Source organism: Strix aluco, chromosome 15, assembly GCF_031877795.1.
Source record: "Strix aluco isolate bStrAlu1 chromosome 15, bStrAlu1.hap1, whole genome shotgun sequence".
In the NCBI taxonomy this organism is placed as follows: Eukaryota; Metazoa; Chordata; class Aves; order Strigiformes; family Strigidae; genus Strix; species Strix aluco.
In genome coordinates this window covers 4,457,915-4,471,926 of record NC_133945.1, presented here as the reverse complement: position 1 = coordinate 4,471,926, position 14,012 = coordinate 4,457,915, and the positions used below count along the sequence as shown (strand labels likewise).

Here is a 14,012-nt window from a genome sequence, read left to right as displayed (position 1 = left end):
CAGGAAGGACATTCCCCCCCACCAGTGCCTGTCCTTATATCCCTTCCCAGCTCCTCTTGCCCATGTTCATCCTGAACACTTTCCAGGGCAGAAGTTCCAGCCCATCGCAAGAAAGCTGCACTGCCATGAGATTGATTATTTGCCTTAAGTCTTGCACAACCTCTTGAAATCATGGGGGTTATACCCTTATGCATGAGAAAGCTCTGTCTGCTCCCCATTGCTGGAGGGAATTGGCCCTATAGACTTCATAGTAAGTCACTGCCATCAGAGGCACTATTGTCATATTATCAGGTGGGGGATAGTTTTGAGCAGCAGCTGACTATACCATGTTTTTCTTTCCAGGAGAGAGTTCTCTGAGCTGCTGGAAAAGTTTGGCTCCCAGAGCAACACGGGCTCAGCGCGGAGCTCACCGATCCTCCATAGCAGCAGTGAGTAGCTCAGCATGCCTTTGGGGGGAAACCAAAAGCCCCTCTCCCTGCTGAGAAAGTTTTCTTTATCCCAGTGTCATTTTTAAGGAGTTTTGATTTGATTTGTGTAGGTGTTTGGGTGGAGGTTTGAAGGAAGAGAAGTCCTGTTCATCCTTATTGCAAGCAGTTAGTGTGTTCCCGGGTGCAGAGCAGCAGGCATGGCCAGTCCTGCCTGCACAGAGCAAGCACAAGGGGAGGCAGCAAGCACAAAGCAAGGCAGCGAGCCAGCCTCCTCAGATGAACTAGGGAGAACTGAGTTGGGGTCATAACTCTTTCCCAGATGCTCAGACGCTCAGACTCAGCTTAACTGATATGCTGGGCAGGTAACCCCAGCAATACCCATCTCTGTAGGTGGAACCTTTTACCATGGAATTCAAAGCATTTTGGCAGTCATTCCTTCAATGATCATTATTTTTCATTTGCAAATGGGAAATGTTGAATGAAATGCAACAAGGTTAACCTAAGCGAGGTGCCAGCACATCAAATCATGCGTGCATGGGGAATGAAGGTGTCCCTCTGGCTTGACATCTCACCAGAAGGCTGCCAACCCTCCCCCTATGGCAGAGTTATGTGGGGCTGGCAGAGGGGTGACAGTCCCATGCAGGAATTGTGGCGAAGAGGCTGAATGTTTCCTCCCCATGAGTGATACACTGGTGTCTTTAACTACCATGTGGTTTTCCCCCCAAAACTAGGAAAACAGTGTCAGCTCTCAGTGGTAGAGCAGGGAGGAGGGTGATACTGGAGTATTTGTGTTCCCTGGACTGACTCTGACTTTGCTGTTCAGGTCGATACCTGGAAAGTACATCCTCAGGCTCCTCCTCACGCTCTCAGAGCCCGCTGCTGCTGAGCCCCGCCAATTCCCTTGGCCCCTTCATCGGGAACCCAGCTCACCCCACTCACGCACAGTACGTATGGGTCGCATGGGGCCGGCCCCACAAAGCCTCTCCCGTGGTCAGTCCTGAAGATATCACTGAATGTCTAACACGGTCTTAGGGGTGGATGCATTAAATAATTCCAGTGTTTGAAGAACTGATTTGTTCATCCTTATGTCCTCTACACTCTCGTTATCACCACAACGACTAGGAGACCACAGCATCTTCTAGAAGTCCTTGTTGTGGTGGCATCTTGACTCTTCCTGGGAGGCCTGTGCCCAAGAGCTGAAGTTTCCCTGTTGAGACAGTCAATATGTCTGAAACATGGTTAACCATGTAACTGCTCCTCTTCATCCCCTCTGAAACCCAGGGAGAAGCTGTGGCTTACAGCCAGCTGAGAAGACCCTGCACATCACCTTTATAAACCATGTCATGAGCAGAGTGTTTCTGTGAGGCCACTGGTGCTTTTGGAAGGTGTCTCAGGAGCTTGTTTTCTATTGCCCTGCTTCCGGCACGTTGACATTGTGCAAAAAGAGCACAAGCACTGCTCTCTCGATGCAAACGCTCCTGACGCCCTTTGCTTTGGTGTCAACAGCGGTTGCCTACAGACACCACATCCTTTTGTCTCCAGAGCATCTCCTGAAGCATGTGTTTTCATGTGGTCATCTGTCCCTTTCATATTTCGCAGGGTCAGAGGTTTGGACAGGCAGAGCTTGTTTTTCTGAGGAGCCTCGTCTCCAGGGTGCTCGGGGTTTCCCTTCTCAATAGGGACAGCTTGAAGGGTGTTAATAGTCGTGGAATTGGGACCATTCATCCCTGGGACTTGCAGCTTCCCTTCCTTTGCCAGCATAAACAAGCCAAGTCGCTGGTAAAGAGAATCAAACCTCACTGCAGAACTTGTAAATCCTCTTGCTAAATACCAGCTCTTTATTAGGGATTTGCAGAGGACAAATATTTGGCACCAAAGGTTTAAGCTGCATGCATGGAGTGAGAGACCCTTACAGAGGAGAGGCCAGCTCATCTACTTGGCAGCTGGTTTGGACAAGCTCTGTTCCTTGCTCTGCTGTTAACCTGCTCCAGGCTGTGGTATAGGCTAGAAGGGACCTGGTTGGGTGGCCTCCTGGCTCAGTGCTTCCATGATGTGCCATGTTGTGCTTGTCCCTGTACTGGTGCCAGGCCCCCGTGGTCTTCCCCTGGGAGCAGCATGAGCCGTTTGAAATCACGGACCATTGATTGCAGCTGAGTGCTGGTGGTCAGCCACACAGATGTAATTTGGGCCACTGGTCTTTTCATGCGTGTGGCTGCCATCCCTTCTGCTCACCACAGGTTGTCCCCAGGCCGTGGCCTCTCATCGTGGTGTCATCTGAGGTGTCATCCCATTGAGCAATGGGACACAGATATGATTCAGTCTCGCCACAGACGGTGTCTGATATTTTGATTTGAATGGAGGGGTTTAATGCTACATTTTGTGACATAGTTTTCCTAGAGCAATATTTTTTCATAAGACTAAGACACATGCTGCATGAATGCGGTCCCTTTTCCCTGCAAAGCCAGCTGGCTCTCCTGGGGGCTCACTGACAGTATGGGGGGTGCTGGCAGCACGCTGGCCTGTCACTGGGGTGTCTGACCACTGAGGATGGCATTGCTGGGGAGCATGGGGCAGTTACGTGCTGGTGTCACTGGGATGCACAGCTGTTGTTGTGTCTTAAGCTACCAGATAACACAAGGAGGACCAGAAACTGCAGACCGTTTGGTGACTGGCTGCTATGGAAATAAACTGAAGAGGAGAAAAGCCAGCTGCACCCAGCCCATTAGGAGGAAAAAGTCTTGCTGACCCTTAGATCCCAATGAATCCTTCCCCAAAACCTCCCTGTTGCAATGCTGCCCACTGGCCCGTGGGTGATCAGTGAATCTTCTGCTCCCACAGACACCTTCTGCAATTGCTAAACCTCCCTCTCAGCACAGAGCTGCCTGCTGTGGCCTGGTCTTGGTGGGCTGTTGGGTCCTGTCTAGCTGTTGTGGCTTAAGCCCAACCAGAAACTAAGCACCATGCGGCTGCTCGCTCAGTCCTTCCCCCCAGTGGGGTTGGGAGAAGAATTGGAAGAAAAAGGTAAAACCTTGTGGGTTGAGATAAGAACAGTTTCATAGGGCAACACAAGGACAGAAGAAATAATAATAACTACAGTAATAATAGAATATATAAAGCGAGTGATGCACAATGCAATTGCTCACCGCCCAGAACCCGATGCCCAGCCTGTTCCCGATCCGTGATCCCTCCTACCACCCTGGTCAGCTCCCCCAGTATTACAACATGACAACATATGGTATGGAGTATGCCCTTGGCTAGTTCAGGTCAGCTGTCCTGGCTTTATCCTCTCCAGCTTCTTGTGAAAAGTAACTCTATGCAGGACGCTAGCAGGCAGCTCTCTGAGGCTAGGGTCCAACCTTATAGCAGTGCTGTTCCGTTTGTCCGACACCCTTGGCTGGGCAAGTCAGCTGTACCACTGGCACAGAAGTAAATCACAGGGTGGTGGGTATTGCTGTAAAGGTGTTTAAGGGCTCATTTTTTAGGGTATCTTGCAAGATTTTGAGTCCAAACCTCGGTTAAGACACAGTCAGCTGCGTATCCTGAGCTTCACTGTGACGTTTGCTAAGGGCTGCTTAATAGTTGACCAATCTGTAAATTGCTGTCTGGTGATTTAGCTGGATTCAAACAATAATGACATCGATCCTTTGTGTGCTTTTGGCTATAAAAACCAAGAGTGCCAAATATATTCTGGTTAAACTTTTAGTTTCTTCTCTCTTTATTTTCTAAATGCAAATGAGTATTGCCCAGCATTTGGTGTTAGGCAAGCCAGTCACCTTCATAATGCTCAACAACATCTGCTGAGAAACGGGAGTCCTCACCTCCTCTTTCCGAGGGTGGGTGGAAGAAAAGATGCAGAGGCAGAAAAGGTTGGGGAAAGTTAGAAGGATCATGCACAGAAAGAAAACCAGGCAGTTTGTTCAACGACACGGGAAAACAAACCAGATCACCTTGAGTCACCTGCTAACATCTCTCCCTTGCAGCTACTCCATTGAATCAGGAATCCAGAGCATTTCTATAGCAAAATCCTCCGGCTTAGGGCTGACAATCAGTGGTGGATCTAACAGGCCTGATGGCCCCATGATTTATGTGCAAGAGCTTATGCCAGATGGTGATTGTTACAAGGTAAGTCAGTGTGGAGACCCTCAGTGACTTTGCAATGGGGACCTCTCCTAGAGGCTGTAGCTGTTCTGAAGCAGCTTTTCTAAGAATAGGTGAATATCACATTGCATGGACTAATGAGGTTCTGTGTTGCAGGGGAAGGCTTTGGGCAGAGAGACATTCCTTCCCAGCACTGTGACTTTCTCCCTCTCTGTTTAGGATGGTCGGCTCCGACCTGGTGACCAACTAATTGCTATCGATAAAGATTCCTTGGTGGGCAGCACACATGAAGAGGCCAGAAAAATAATTGCAAAAGCCAAATTCAGGTAGGCATATAACATATTTCCTGTCATCATCATGGTGCTGTTGAGTCTTAGGCAGAAACCCTTCATGTCATATCAATGTTTGACTTCAAGCAGGAGGCTTATTAGTCTTGATGCTTCAAGATGGTCCTGATAGGTGATCATATAAGGAAACCTTGAATGCATGGATCATCCTGAAGTGTAATCCAGAACTTGCCAGTGTTCAGGTCCTCATGAATATCCCCTAGCCCTGCCCAGCAGAGTTCTGCAACAGAACTGAAGTTCAAACAAGCAACACAGCTGGTGGAGATTCAGCTACACTGGGGCAGGCTACATGGGCTTAAATGAGGTTATCCTGGAGAAAGAATCACAAATATGGAAGTTTGTGGGGGGTTTTGTTGTTGTTGTTAATAAAATGTTCTATGTTTGTTTGTTTAAGACATGAGGGAAACACAGAAGTGGCCTTTATCCCTGGAAGGGGACGGTTACACCCTGGACTGTCAGTTCATACCAACATCCCAGCAGCACTTCCAAAGGCTGTGGGAAACGGCCTGAATTCCTGCAGACTGAAGGTCCATGTGAGATCCCCAGAGGTAGGTTGAAGTTCATATCTAAGACCACCAACATTGATCCTGTGTTCTTTCTTTGATCAGAAAACTCTTCTTTAGGGACTCCACGGCAGTCCTTCTGGATGGTGGAAAGTCTGCAATGCTGATGTATGTAGCCCTGTTTTACAGCCAGGTGTTTTAAATCTGAAATATTGTTTCTTCTGTCTTGGGTTTGAGACGGCAAAGGATCTGTGGAGGTAATGAGAGGAGTTTCATCTCCAGGGCCTACATTCAGACCTGTTTCAGAAGTCTCAGTTTTAAAAAAACAAAACACTTTTGTGGATAGCAACCTGCATCTCATTCAATACCAGTCACAGAGCTGGAAGGGATCTCAGGAGTCGGTTTGATCTAGTCTCCTACCCAAAGGCAGGAACAGCTCTTTATTCTTAAAGACCTCTGATGAGGATGAATCCGCAGCATTCCTAAGCAGCCCATTTCTGTTCTTCACTAGTCTAATGATAAGCCAGGCTCATTCTTCCTGTGAAGCCTAGCTCCATGTTGTGTTTGCAGAGACAAGTGCTTGAGCTGTGCGTGGTGAGACAGGGTTTAACCACACAACCTTCACGATAATTTAGGTCTGTGGCTGAATTCTGTGTATTTGTTGCTCCTCTCCTGGACTGGTGCAACACTGGGTGTATCTTCTGCCCTCTTCCACATAAACTTCCTTTAGAAAAGGCTGGCTGGATGTTCCTTTTGTACATGCATCATTCACAAAACATCTCTTTCCAAACCCTGTGGAGACACGGACTTGCAGGAATGTTATATACATGTTGCCTTTGGGTGTACCAGGCTGGAGACGTGCTTATGAAAGTCAGCCTTAGCCCATATATGTATACTTAAATCCTTCAGCATCCAGCAGAAGGTGTGCTTCTATAATGTTGTGCACCTATATGAAATTACACTGCCGGCCAGAATTAAATCGCTCCTTTCCTCACTTTGCTGCTAAAAGATGGAACTTTTAATGAGGTCTGAGCTTCCACGCTAGGGAAAGCATGCTCAGGTGCCCATGCTACCTGCCTGCATGTCCTCAGCACCAGTCCTGTGCCTTTGTCCACATCTAAATTCCCAGCTGTGGAAGCACTGTCTTGGTGGTGCTCAATGCATCTACCCTGTGACTATTTTTCCCTCTTACTTGTGCTTTCAGCCATGACCTAGCACTTAAGAAAGGGTGCGTACTGGCCTTGGCTTCCTGTCATGCTCACTGTGATAATTATGTGTTTTGGGTAAATAATACAACTGGCTGTGGTCAGACTCAGGACCTCACTGGTGTGTTGGATGCAGAGCTTTAGGGAGAACCTCTCGGGAGAAACCATACAAGGTCAAATTCATGCTCAGCTCTCAATCACAGTGACAGTAATGACAAACTCGTTTTTCTGTGTGACTAGAGATTTTGAGACATCTCAGGAATGTGCCTGTGCCAAGTGCTCCCAAAGAAACCCCTGGAGTCTCTTTTGGCCCAGCTGCACAAGAGCTGTATGTGGTGTCTTTGCTCGTTATGGGCCAGATCGGTCGTTCTCTCTTGAACACCTCTATCTCTTTATTTACACCAACAGATTCTGCTTAGCGACTGTCTGTGCCATTTTGTCTTATTTTTCTAGAATAGGCATGAAAATAATTTTCCTGTGCCTTCTTTGTCACCGGACATTTGCCCACCAGAACTTACCATCTCAGGTAAGAGTCCTGCTAAATTGTTTTTTTTTTTTTGTGTGGGTGACAAATGCAGCCTTGGCTCCTCAGTGCTGAGGATGATGAAATTAATTTTGATCAGTGTTTATACTGCCGTAGTGGAATCTAATGGGGTGATAATGAGACTCAGCCTGCTAGGAGAGAGGGAAGGTAGGAGCTTGGCTCACTCAACAGGTAGTAATTATGTCCATGTTTGTTCATAGTAGCAAAACTCTTTACTAAGGCATTCAGAGGGCTGAGGTATTCATAGGAGAGAACTTCTTCCATTCTCAGCCTGTGGTTCTTTTGCAGCAGTGGCTTTGCCCACATGCAAAGATCATGTCAGACTTGCATGCAGCAGATTCATTGCAGGCAACATTCCCTTCTGATGGGAATAGGCAGTCCTCGGAGACACAGTACAAAAAAACTCAGTTAATGATACTTGTAATGTACACAGCAACCTTGGGCATTATACAGGCATTAAGGATGCCCTCAGTTGGTCAAATGGGGAAATTGCTTATAGATGTGATTAAGTCAGATTTCTCTCTACATAGAAGCTTCACTTTATGCTTACCTTTCCATGCTGTGTTTTCTCTCCGTGTTCTGAGTCCTCTACTGAGCTCTTACCTTTTGTTGGAGAGACCTACTCTGTCCACCCGATAGAATGGCAGCAACAGGGGGGTGAACTCAAATCACCCTACAGCTTCACAGATCCCTTAGGAATTGTGGGGAACGTCAATAGCCCCCATCATTCAGTGCCCAGGGAGATGAGCTCCAGCAAGATACCCCATATCCCTATGTTATGAAGGCTACTCCTGCCCCAAGGAAAAGGGGCTTTCCCTAGGAAGTCATAGCACGTGCTGCCCATCATTCCCATGGCCGCATGTCCGATGGCCCTTCCTTCCCCATGTGCTGCTGAGGCACTGGCCCTGCTTGCAAATCCCTGTGCCGTGTTGTAATTTCCATCTGGAAGGCTAGGAGGCAAACTGTGTTTAGTCTGCACCTGGGATTAGTGGGAGAGGCAGGGAGCAGACGGTGCCGGGCTGGGTGTGCGTCAGTGCTCTGTTCCCAGGGATGCCTGTCTCACCTTGGGCGAGCTCAGCAGGCTTCAGCCTTTGCCTTCCATGCTCTGTGCTGCAGAGACCCTGGGACAGGAACAGCCCTTGGTCTGTCCTCTCCGCCCCGAGCATCCTGCAGCCTTGATTTCACGTAGGGTCTTAGGTGACCACCACTGACAGCCAGAGCTCCCAGTGATGGGGAGCGAAGCCCTGGGTCATGTAGATAATCCAGCAAATAGCTATGACCTCATCACTTCCTGATTTAGCTAGGGGATTTTATTACACGCAGTTTTTTTAATGTGAAATGCTGAGGAGGCTTTGTGTCAGTGTTGTCATCCATGAAAACAGCCAACTGGCTTTGAAAGAGCAGCAGCCAGACTTGGAGCCTGGGCCAGTGACTGCATCTCTCTGGGTGCCTGGTAGATGCCTTGGATATCTCCGTGTCCAGAGCTGACAGCAAAGCCACGTGGAGCTAATCCTGATTAGCCATGCGTCGAAGGGTAACAGCTCTGCCCTTGAACTTGGAGAGTAAACTGTTGGTGGCTGATCCAACAAACCCATTCATTACCTCTTGCTGCTTCTGGTGTTAGCAGAGGGGATGAATACCTGGATTAGGAGGATTGTGCTTGTGCAGCACCTCTGCTGCTTCTCGCTGCCTTCTCCTTGTGCTCGGTCTCTGCCCCAACAGTCAAGGAGGGTGGAGTGAGAAGTGCTTGAGAGGCTGAGGAGAAGCAGCGTTCCTCAGCAAGACAGGGCTTCCCATCATGTTAATCAGATCACAGGCAGGCAAAAGAAATTTCCCCCTGGGCAGACCTGTGCCACTGGCATGAGAAGGAATTTTGTCACGGACCTGGGCTGATGGCTTGAGGGTGGGCAGGGGCAGGCAGCAGGGCTGCAGGTACAGCAGTCTGGCACCTTTCCGGAGTCTGGCAGGGGAGCTCCTGAGCGCGTAACACCTCCTGCGGCCCCGTTCCCAGGGAATGTCATGGTTTCTTATGGACAAGGGTTAATCATAATGGAAACGGTGGGGGACGGAGGACCGCAGGTGGCAGGGCATGGCAGCAGGGCTTGTGCTCTGCACCATTTCCACCACGAAGGCAGTGCCGGTCATGGTGAGCCAGCTGTCAGCAGCTGGCTCTTCTGATCTCTGACAGCTTTTCACCAGCAAAGCAGCTGCCGTTTCTGCCTTTTTTCCTCTGTGTCTGCCTCGCAATGCGTGTGGCCCCTTCTACCCAAAAAATCCTGCCTGCCCAACTGAGGGAAAAGGGTTCCAGGCTTTTTGCAGTCTTGGGGAAGGAAAAAGCCTTGCACTGGTGTTTTTCCACATCACTTTTAATCTGTCAATTCTCTTTTCCATGGGTGTTGTGAAAGTCCAGGCTGCATTTTATAAAATGTTGGGTTTCAGTTTTGCTTAATCAATTAGAGAAGACAAGAGCCAGGCAGATTTTATTTACTTTTTTCCACAGATCACCACACCTACAGACCCCAAGACTCCACAAAAATGTGTGACTGGAAATTTCCAAATTGCTATATTTGCAGTCCTAGGTCCTTGGATGAAGTGTCCCCTTTTAAACCGTTCAGAGCCCAGTTTCATTAAGGGTTTTCCCCAGTATCCAATCTTTTCAACAGTGGGCTAGTTCAGCCTTCCAGAACTGGATAAATCCTGGTCTTTGATTTTTGGCCTGCTGCACACACACTATATTTCATGCAATGAGAGTTCTGAATTTTGCTTTGCAGGCACCTCTTTCCTCTACCCAAGCGCTCCTCCATTAACATTTATTTTTGTTTTTTCAGCACCTGATTTGGCATCTAATCATAAAGCAGCTTCCGGCACCAAACCAAAAGTAGCGCTGGATCCCCACATCCGGCTCAAGGATGGAAAACTGGAATTGGTAAGTGGAACGGGTCCCTCTCCTGAAAGCGAGGTCTCCTCTCAGCCCTCTCCCAGGGTGCATTATGCAGAAAAAGGTCAATTGGCGTGATAACTCCTTGCTTCCAGCTGCCACATTATTGGCAAAGACAGTAAGGTTATGTGAATGGTCTCCTTCTATTGCTTTTCTGTGAAAGAACTGATCGAGACCTTTCAGCACTCAGGCATGTGAGGACCAGGCCAGGTACTAGCCTGGGGGTCACTATGTCACTTGTTTTTTGGAGGGATTAAAAAATGCAAACCTGAACAGATATAGTCAAAGAGAACCAGCCTGCCTGTTTTCACAGAATAGAGCTATAGCACTTGATCAGTGCTCTAATCTATACGTACCCCATCCTCCACTGAACAGCCTGCTCCAGCCTAATTCCCCTTCACCTCTCTAGGATACCGATCAGGCTGTGTTGGGAATAGCAATAGCCCAGGCGATGTGGAGCGCAGAGCCAGCTGCAGTGCTCAGAACGTTGCCTTATTAGCATCACACCACTCACGTGCTACAGTTAATTAATCTGATTTTTGAGACAGAGGCACCAGAGTCTGCCACCAAACTGTATTTATTGTCAAGTCTGGAAAAGCAAAAAAGGGTCTCAACTCTTCGGCTGAGTTTGCTGGAGGTTGTGTCCAGACTCTGAAGGTAAAAAGGCAGAAGAGGGCATAGTGAAACATCCTGATTGTTTCCAAAGGGGCATTTAAACACACCTTGGTGTTTAATAAACTCATCTTGGTTATTTCTCAATGCTCTGGGGAGCTCCAGAAGTCTCCTCCCGGCAGTTGCACTTCCCTTGGACATAATGCGTTTGACTCAGGTAGGTGCAGGCAGCTGCGCTCCAAACTTTCTGGTGCTGCTGTCGCTGCTGGGGTGACCTGGTGTGGGTGAGGGAAGGCTGAAATATGAGCTATCTCACCGAGGATGCAGCCAGAACCGCTGCTCCTTTCATCATTTTATGGATAATAAATTCCAAGGGCACCATCAAAGGGCAGAGAGTGGAGCTGCCCATTTGCTCGCCGAGACCCCGGTGAAGGGCTGAGTGCCCCTGGGGTCCGTGGTTGGTTTTGGGGTGCATGTCCTCCCCCCCCCGGGTACTGCAGGCAGTTGAGGGGGGAGCGTGGGAATGCACCTCTTCTGCAGGGCCGGGGGGACGCCAAGGACGCCCCGATGCAACGAGCATCTGCTGCCACCCGACGGCAGAGGCAGCGCTCACCCGCTGGCTCCTCCCGCCTCCCGGGAGGGCAGCACGGAAACAGGGACTTTTCTTCCGAGCCTGCCTAATTCTCCTAAAGCAGGATTTAGGATTGCATTTTTGCAGAGACCTCTGTTCGTCATGGGTATAAAAGCAGCTCTTCTTTGGTGAGAGGAGTGGGGACGCTTGGCTTTCCCTTTTAAAAGCCAGTGGTATGAGCAGGCAGCTGCAGCAGTGCAGCCAGGAGATGCACACCAACCAGCACACAGCGGAGGTGGCTTTGGGGTGGCCCTCACCAGATGCCAAACATCTGCAGACCGGGGCATCCCGAAGCCCAGGAGCTGGCAGCACTGCCTTGCACAGGCAGAGGAGAGGGAGGTGGGACTCAAATGGGTCTTGCATGCAGCCCGTGAGAGCAGATGGGTCCCATGGGCTTGCAGATATCAGAAACGTGAGCAAGGACTCATCTCCAGCCCCTTTCCAGGGGACCATGCGGGAGGTGCTGTTCATGCAGGAGCAGGAGCTGTGGGTGCAGCCTGGGACAGGGGAGTGTTTAACTTGGGCTCTTTCCCAGAGTCTGCTGAGCTTAACTTTGTCTTTTAAAAGCTTTGACTTGCTGCCGCCAGCAGTGAAGTGGGGCTTGCACAGGTTTATCTGCTTCTGTGTGGTGCCCTGGGGTTGAATTGATAAATATCAGTAGAAGACATGGCATCAGGCATAATGAGAGAGCAAAAGGCGCAATGAAGAAGCGAAATGTTTGAATGTCTCCTGTTGCCACAGGAAATACTCTATGAATAGCTTTTATCTTCTCGGTTCCAAACGCAGTTCCTGGGCAGTAGGAGAAAGAGGAGAGGCTGAGCTCTTGGCAGCTGGGCCTTGCTACAGCTCCACCGGCTTTTGATAAAGCTCCTGACAGTTTGTCATAGCTGCAAATCTGCTTGCAGTCTGTATAAAATGTTCTTGAAGGGACGTGAACATGTCCCTGTCTTCAGGAACAGACATTTCTGTACATGTGTAGGAAAGGAGACTGGAAATCCAGCCCAAGCCTGCTCCTTTAGGAGATGCTGCCTGGAGAGTCACTTCCAGGAGAAAACCCAGCACCAAGTGTCTTCCCAGCACCTACTTCAAAGAGTTGCTTTTCCAGTATTTTTCTTTTCAAAGGCTCATTGTTTCTGCTCAAGGTTCTGCAGTATCTTGGTCTGGATGTGACCGAGGAGAAGAAGAGGCAGTTACGGCAAAGCTTGACCACAGACTCACAGGGGACAGTGGCCTATGGAGGTGAGCGGGCAGCTCTGTGTGTGATGGGGTTTTCCATTTTTGTGTAGCTTTGCTGGAGGCTGACAAAGGAGTGAGGCATCTGCTGAAAGGTGGCAGGTAAGATACCTGGCTGGCTGTCGATGTAGCCTCAAAACAGCTAAGAACAGTCACAAATACAAAAGAAGGTGTTTGGTAGAAGCATATGTAAATGAAAATATAAGAAAGTCGGTGCAAGGGCTCACTTTCCTTAGCCCCCAGCTTGCCATGCAAGAGCTGACCAGAGGACATGCAGAAAATAAAAGCCTGCTCTGCTTTCTGTGACCTGGCAGCGTGTATCTGGCCCACAGGGTCTGCTCCCCAGAAGTTTTTTCGCAAAAATTCAAAGCCGTCAGCAATGTCCCCACCAGCAGCAATGTCCCCACCAGACAGAACAGGCTTGCAAAGCACAACGCCTCTTGGACAGATTTTTTTGTGCAGAGCGAGCAATGGGATACAGAACTGTGTGCCTCTCCTACAAGCAACTGGCTTCATAGTTTGTGGCAATAGAAATAAGGATGATTAGGGGTATTTATTTGGTAAATGTACTGGCAGCAAATTGCTGCTCTTGCGGTAAAGGCTCCAGTTCCTGCTGCAGCCCTGGGCTGAGGACAGGAGAGGCTGGGACCCCGATGTCACCTCCCCTCCACTGCGCGGGCTCCCATCTGTCCCACACAGACCCTCACTCCGTGCTTTCCGCCATAACCAAAAGCAAAACAAATCTGGATTTTCAGACTTGTCAATTTAACACCTTTTCTAAGTGCTGAAGTCATTGAGTTGTTTTTTGTTTAAATCAGCATCATGAGAAATGCCAGCAGGCAGGCATGTGCCTTTTGTCAGAGAAATGTGGTTTTGGCTTAAAGTTCTAAAATTCTGAGAACCACAATCATGACTACCCTGCTGTGAAAATATCTGGGTGTTTTGGTTTTTAGAAGTTTAACTTTTTTCAACTGGATAAGAAGCAAGGGTCTGGTAGATTGTCAACAACTTATTTAAGCTTGATGGGATTGCCAAAGAACTCAGAAGTGTTAGAGAAGACTGGCATCTCCAAACCTGCTCTGCTTGGCAGTCAGTGGATGTCCCCCAAATTGGTGGCATTTTCTCCTAACACACAGTGCTTTCCTCTTTTAGCCTGTTAAAAACTAATTCTTTCTCGCAGACCTTCTCCAAGCACTCCGGGATCTGATGCAGGAGGAGCTGGATGAGGCTGGTCTGGATTCCCACTCCATGCTCTTCACGCAGCACGAAGTGGCCAGTTTGCTGGATACATCGGCTTTTCACTCTCCGGTCAGTCAGTCCAACGCTCTTCTACATTGAATCCATTAATCTTCTACGTGAAATCCATGAAATTCTGAGACGGGAAAAGCTAAATTACCATTTTATGGTTGTTCTACAGTTATAAAGAGAAGAGAACTATGCATTAATCATTTCAATTATAGGAAATTCTATAAA

At 48.8% G+C, this 14,012-nt stretch overlaps 1 protein-coding gene across 2 annotated transcripts in view; it reads left to right on the top strand.

Moving 5' to 3' along the window:
• Positions 1 to 14,012, top strand: part of LOC141930492 (syntaxin-binding protein 4-like) — a 49,893-nt gene that overhangs the window by 28,998 nt on the left and 6,883 nt on the right. For both annotated transcript variants that reach the window (XM_074841413.1, XM_074841414.1), the window contains exons 6-14: positions 343 to 428; positions 1,252 to 1,372; positions 4,409 to 4,550; positions 4,746 to 4,852; positions 5,268 to 5,421; positions 7,035 to 7,107; positions 9,954 to 10,051; positions 12,449 to 12,545; positions 13,720 to 13,847. In XM_074841413.1, the coding sequence (XP_074697514.1) occupies positions 343 to 428; positions 1,252 to 1,372; positions 4,409 to 4,550; positions 4,746 to 4,852; positions 5,268 to 5,421; positions 7,035 to 7,107; positions 9,954 to 10,051; positions 12,449 to 12,545; positions 13,720 to 13,847 (1,006 nt within the window). The remainder of the gene's footprint in view (positions 1 to 342; positions 429 to 1,251; positions 1,373 to 4,408; positions 4,551 to 4,745; positions 4,853 to 5,267; positions 5,422 to 7,034; positions 7,108 to 9,953; positions 10,052 to 12,448; positions 12,546 to 13,719; positions 13,848 to 14,012) is intronic.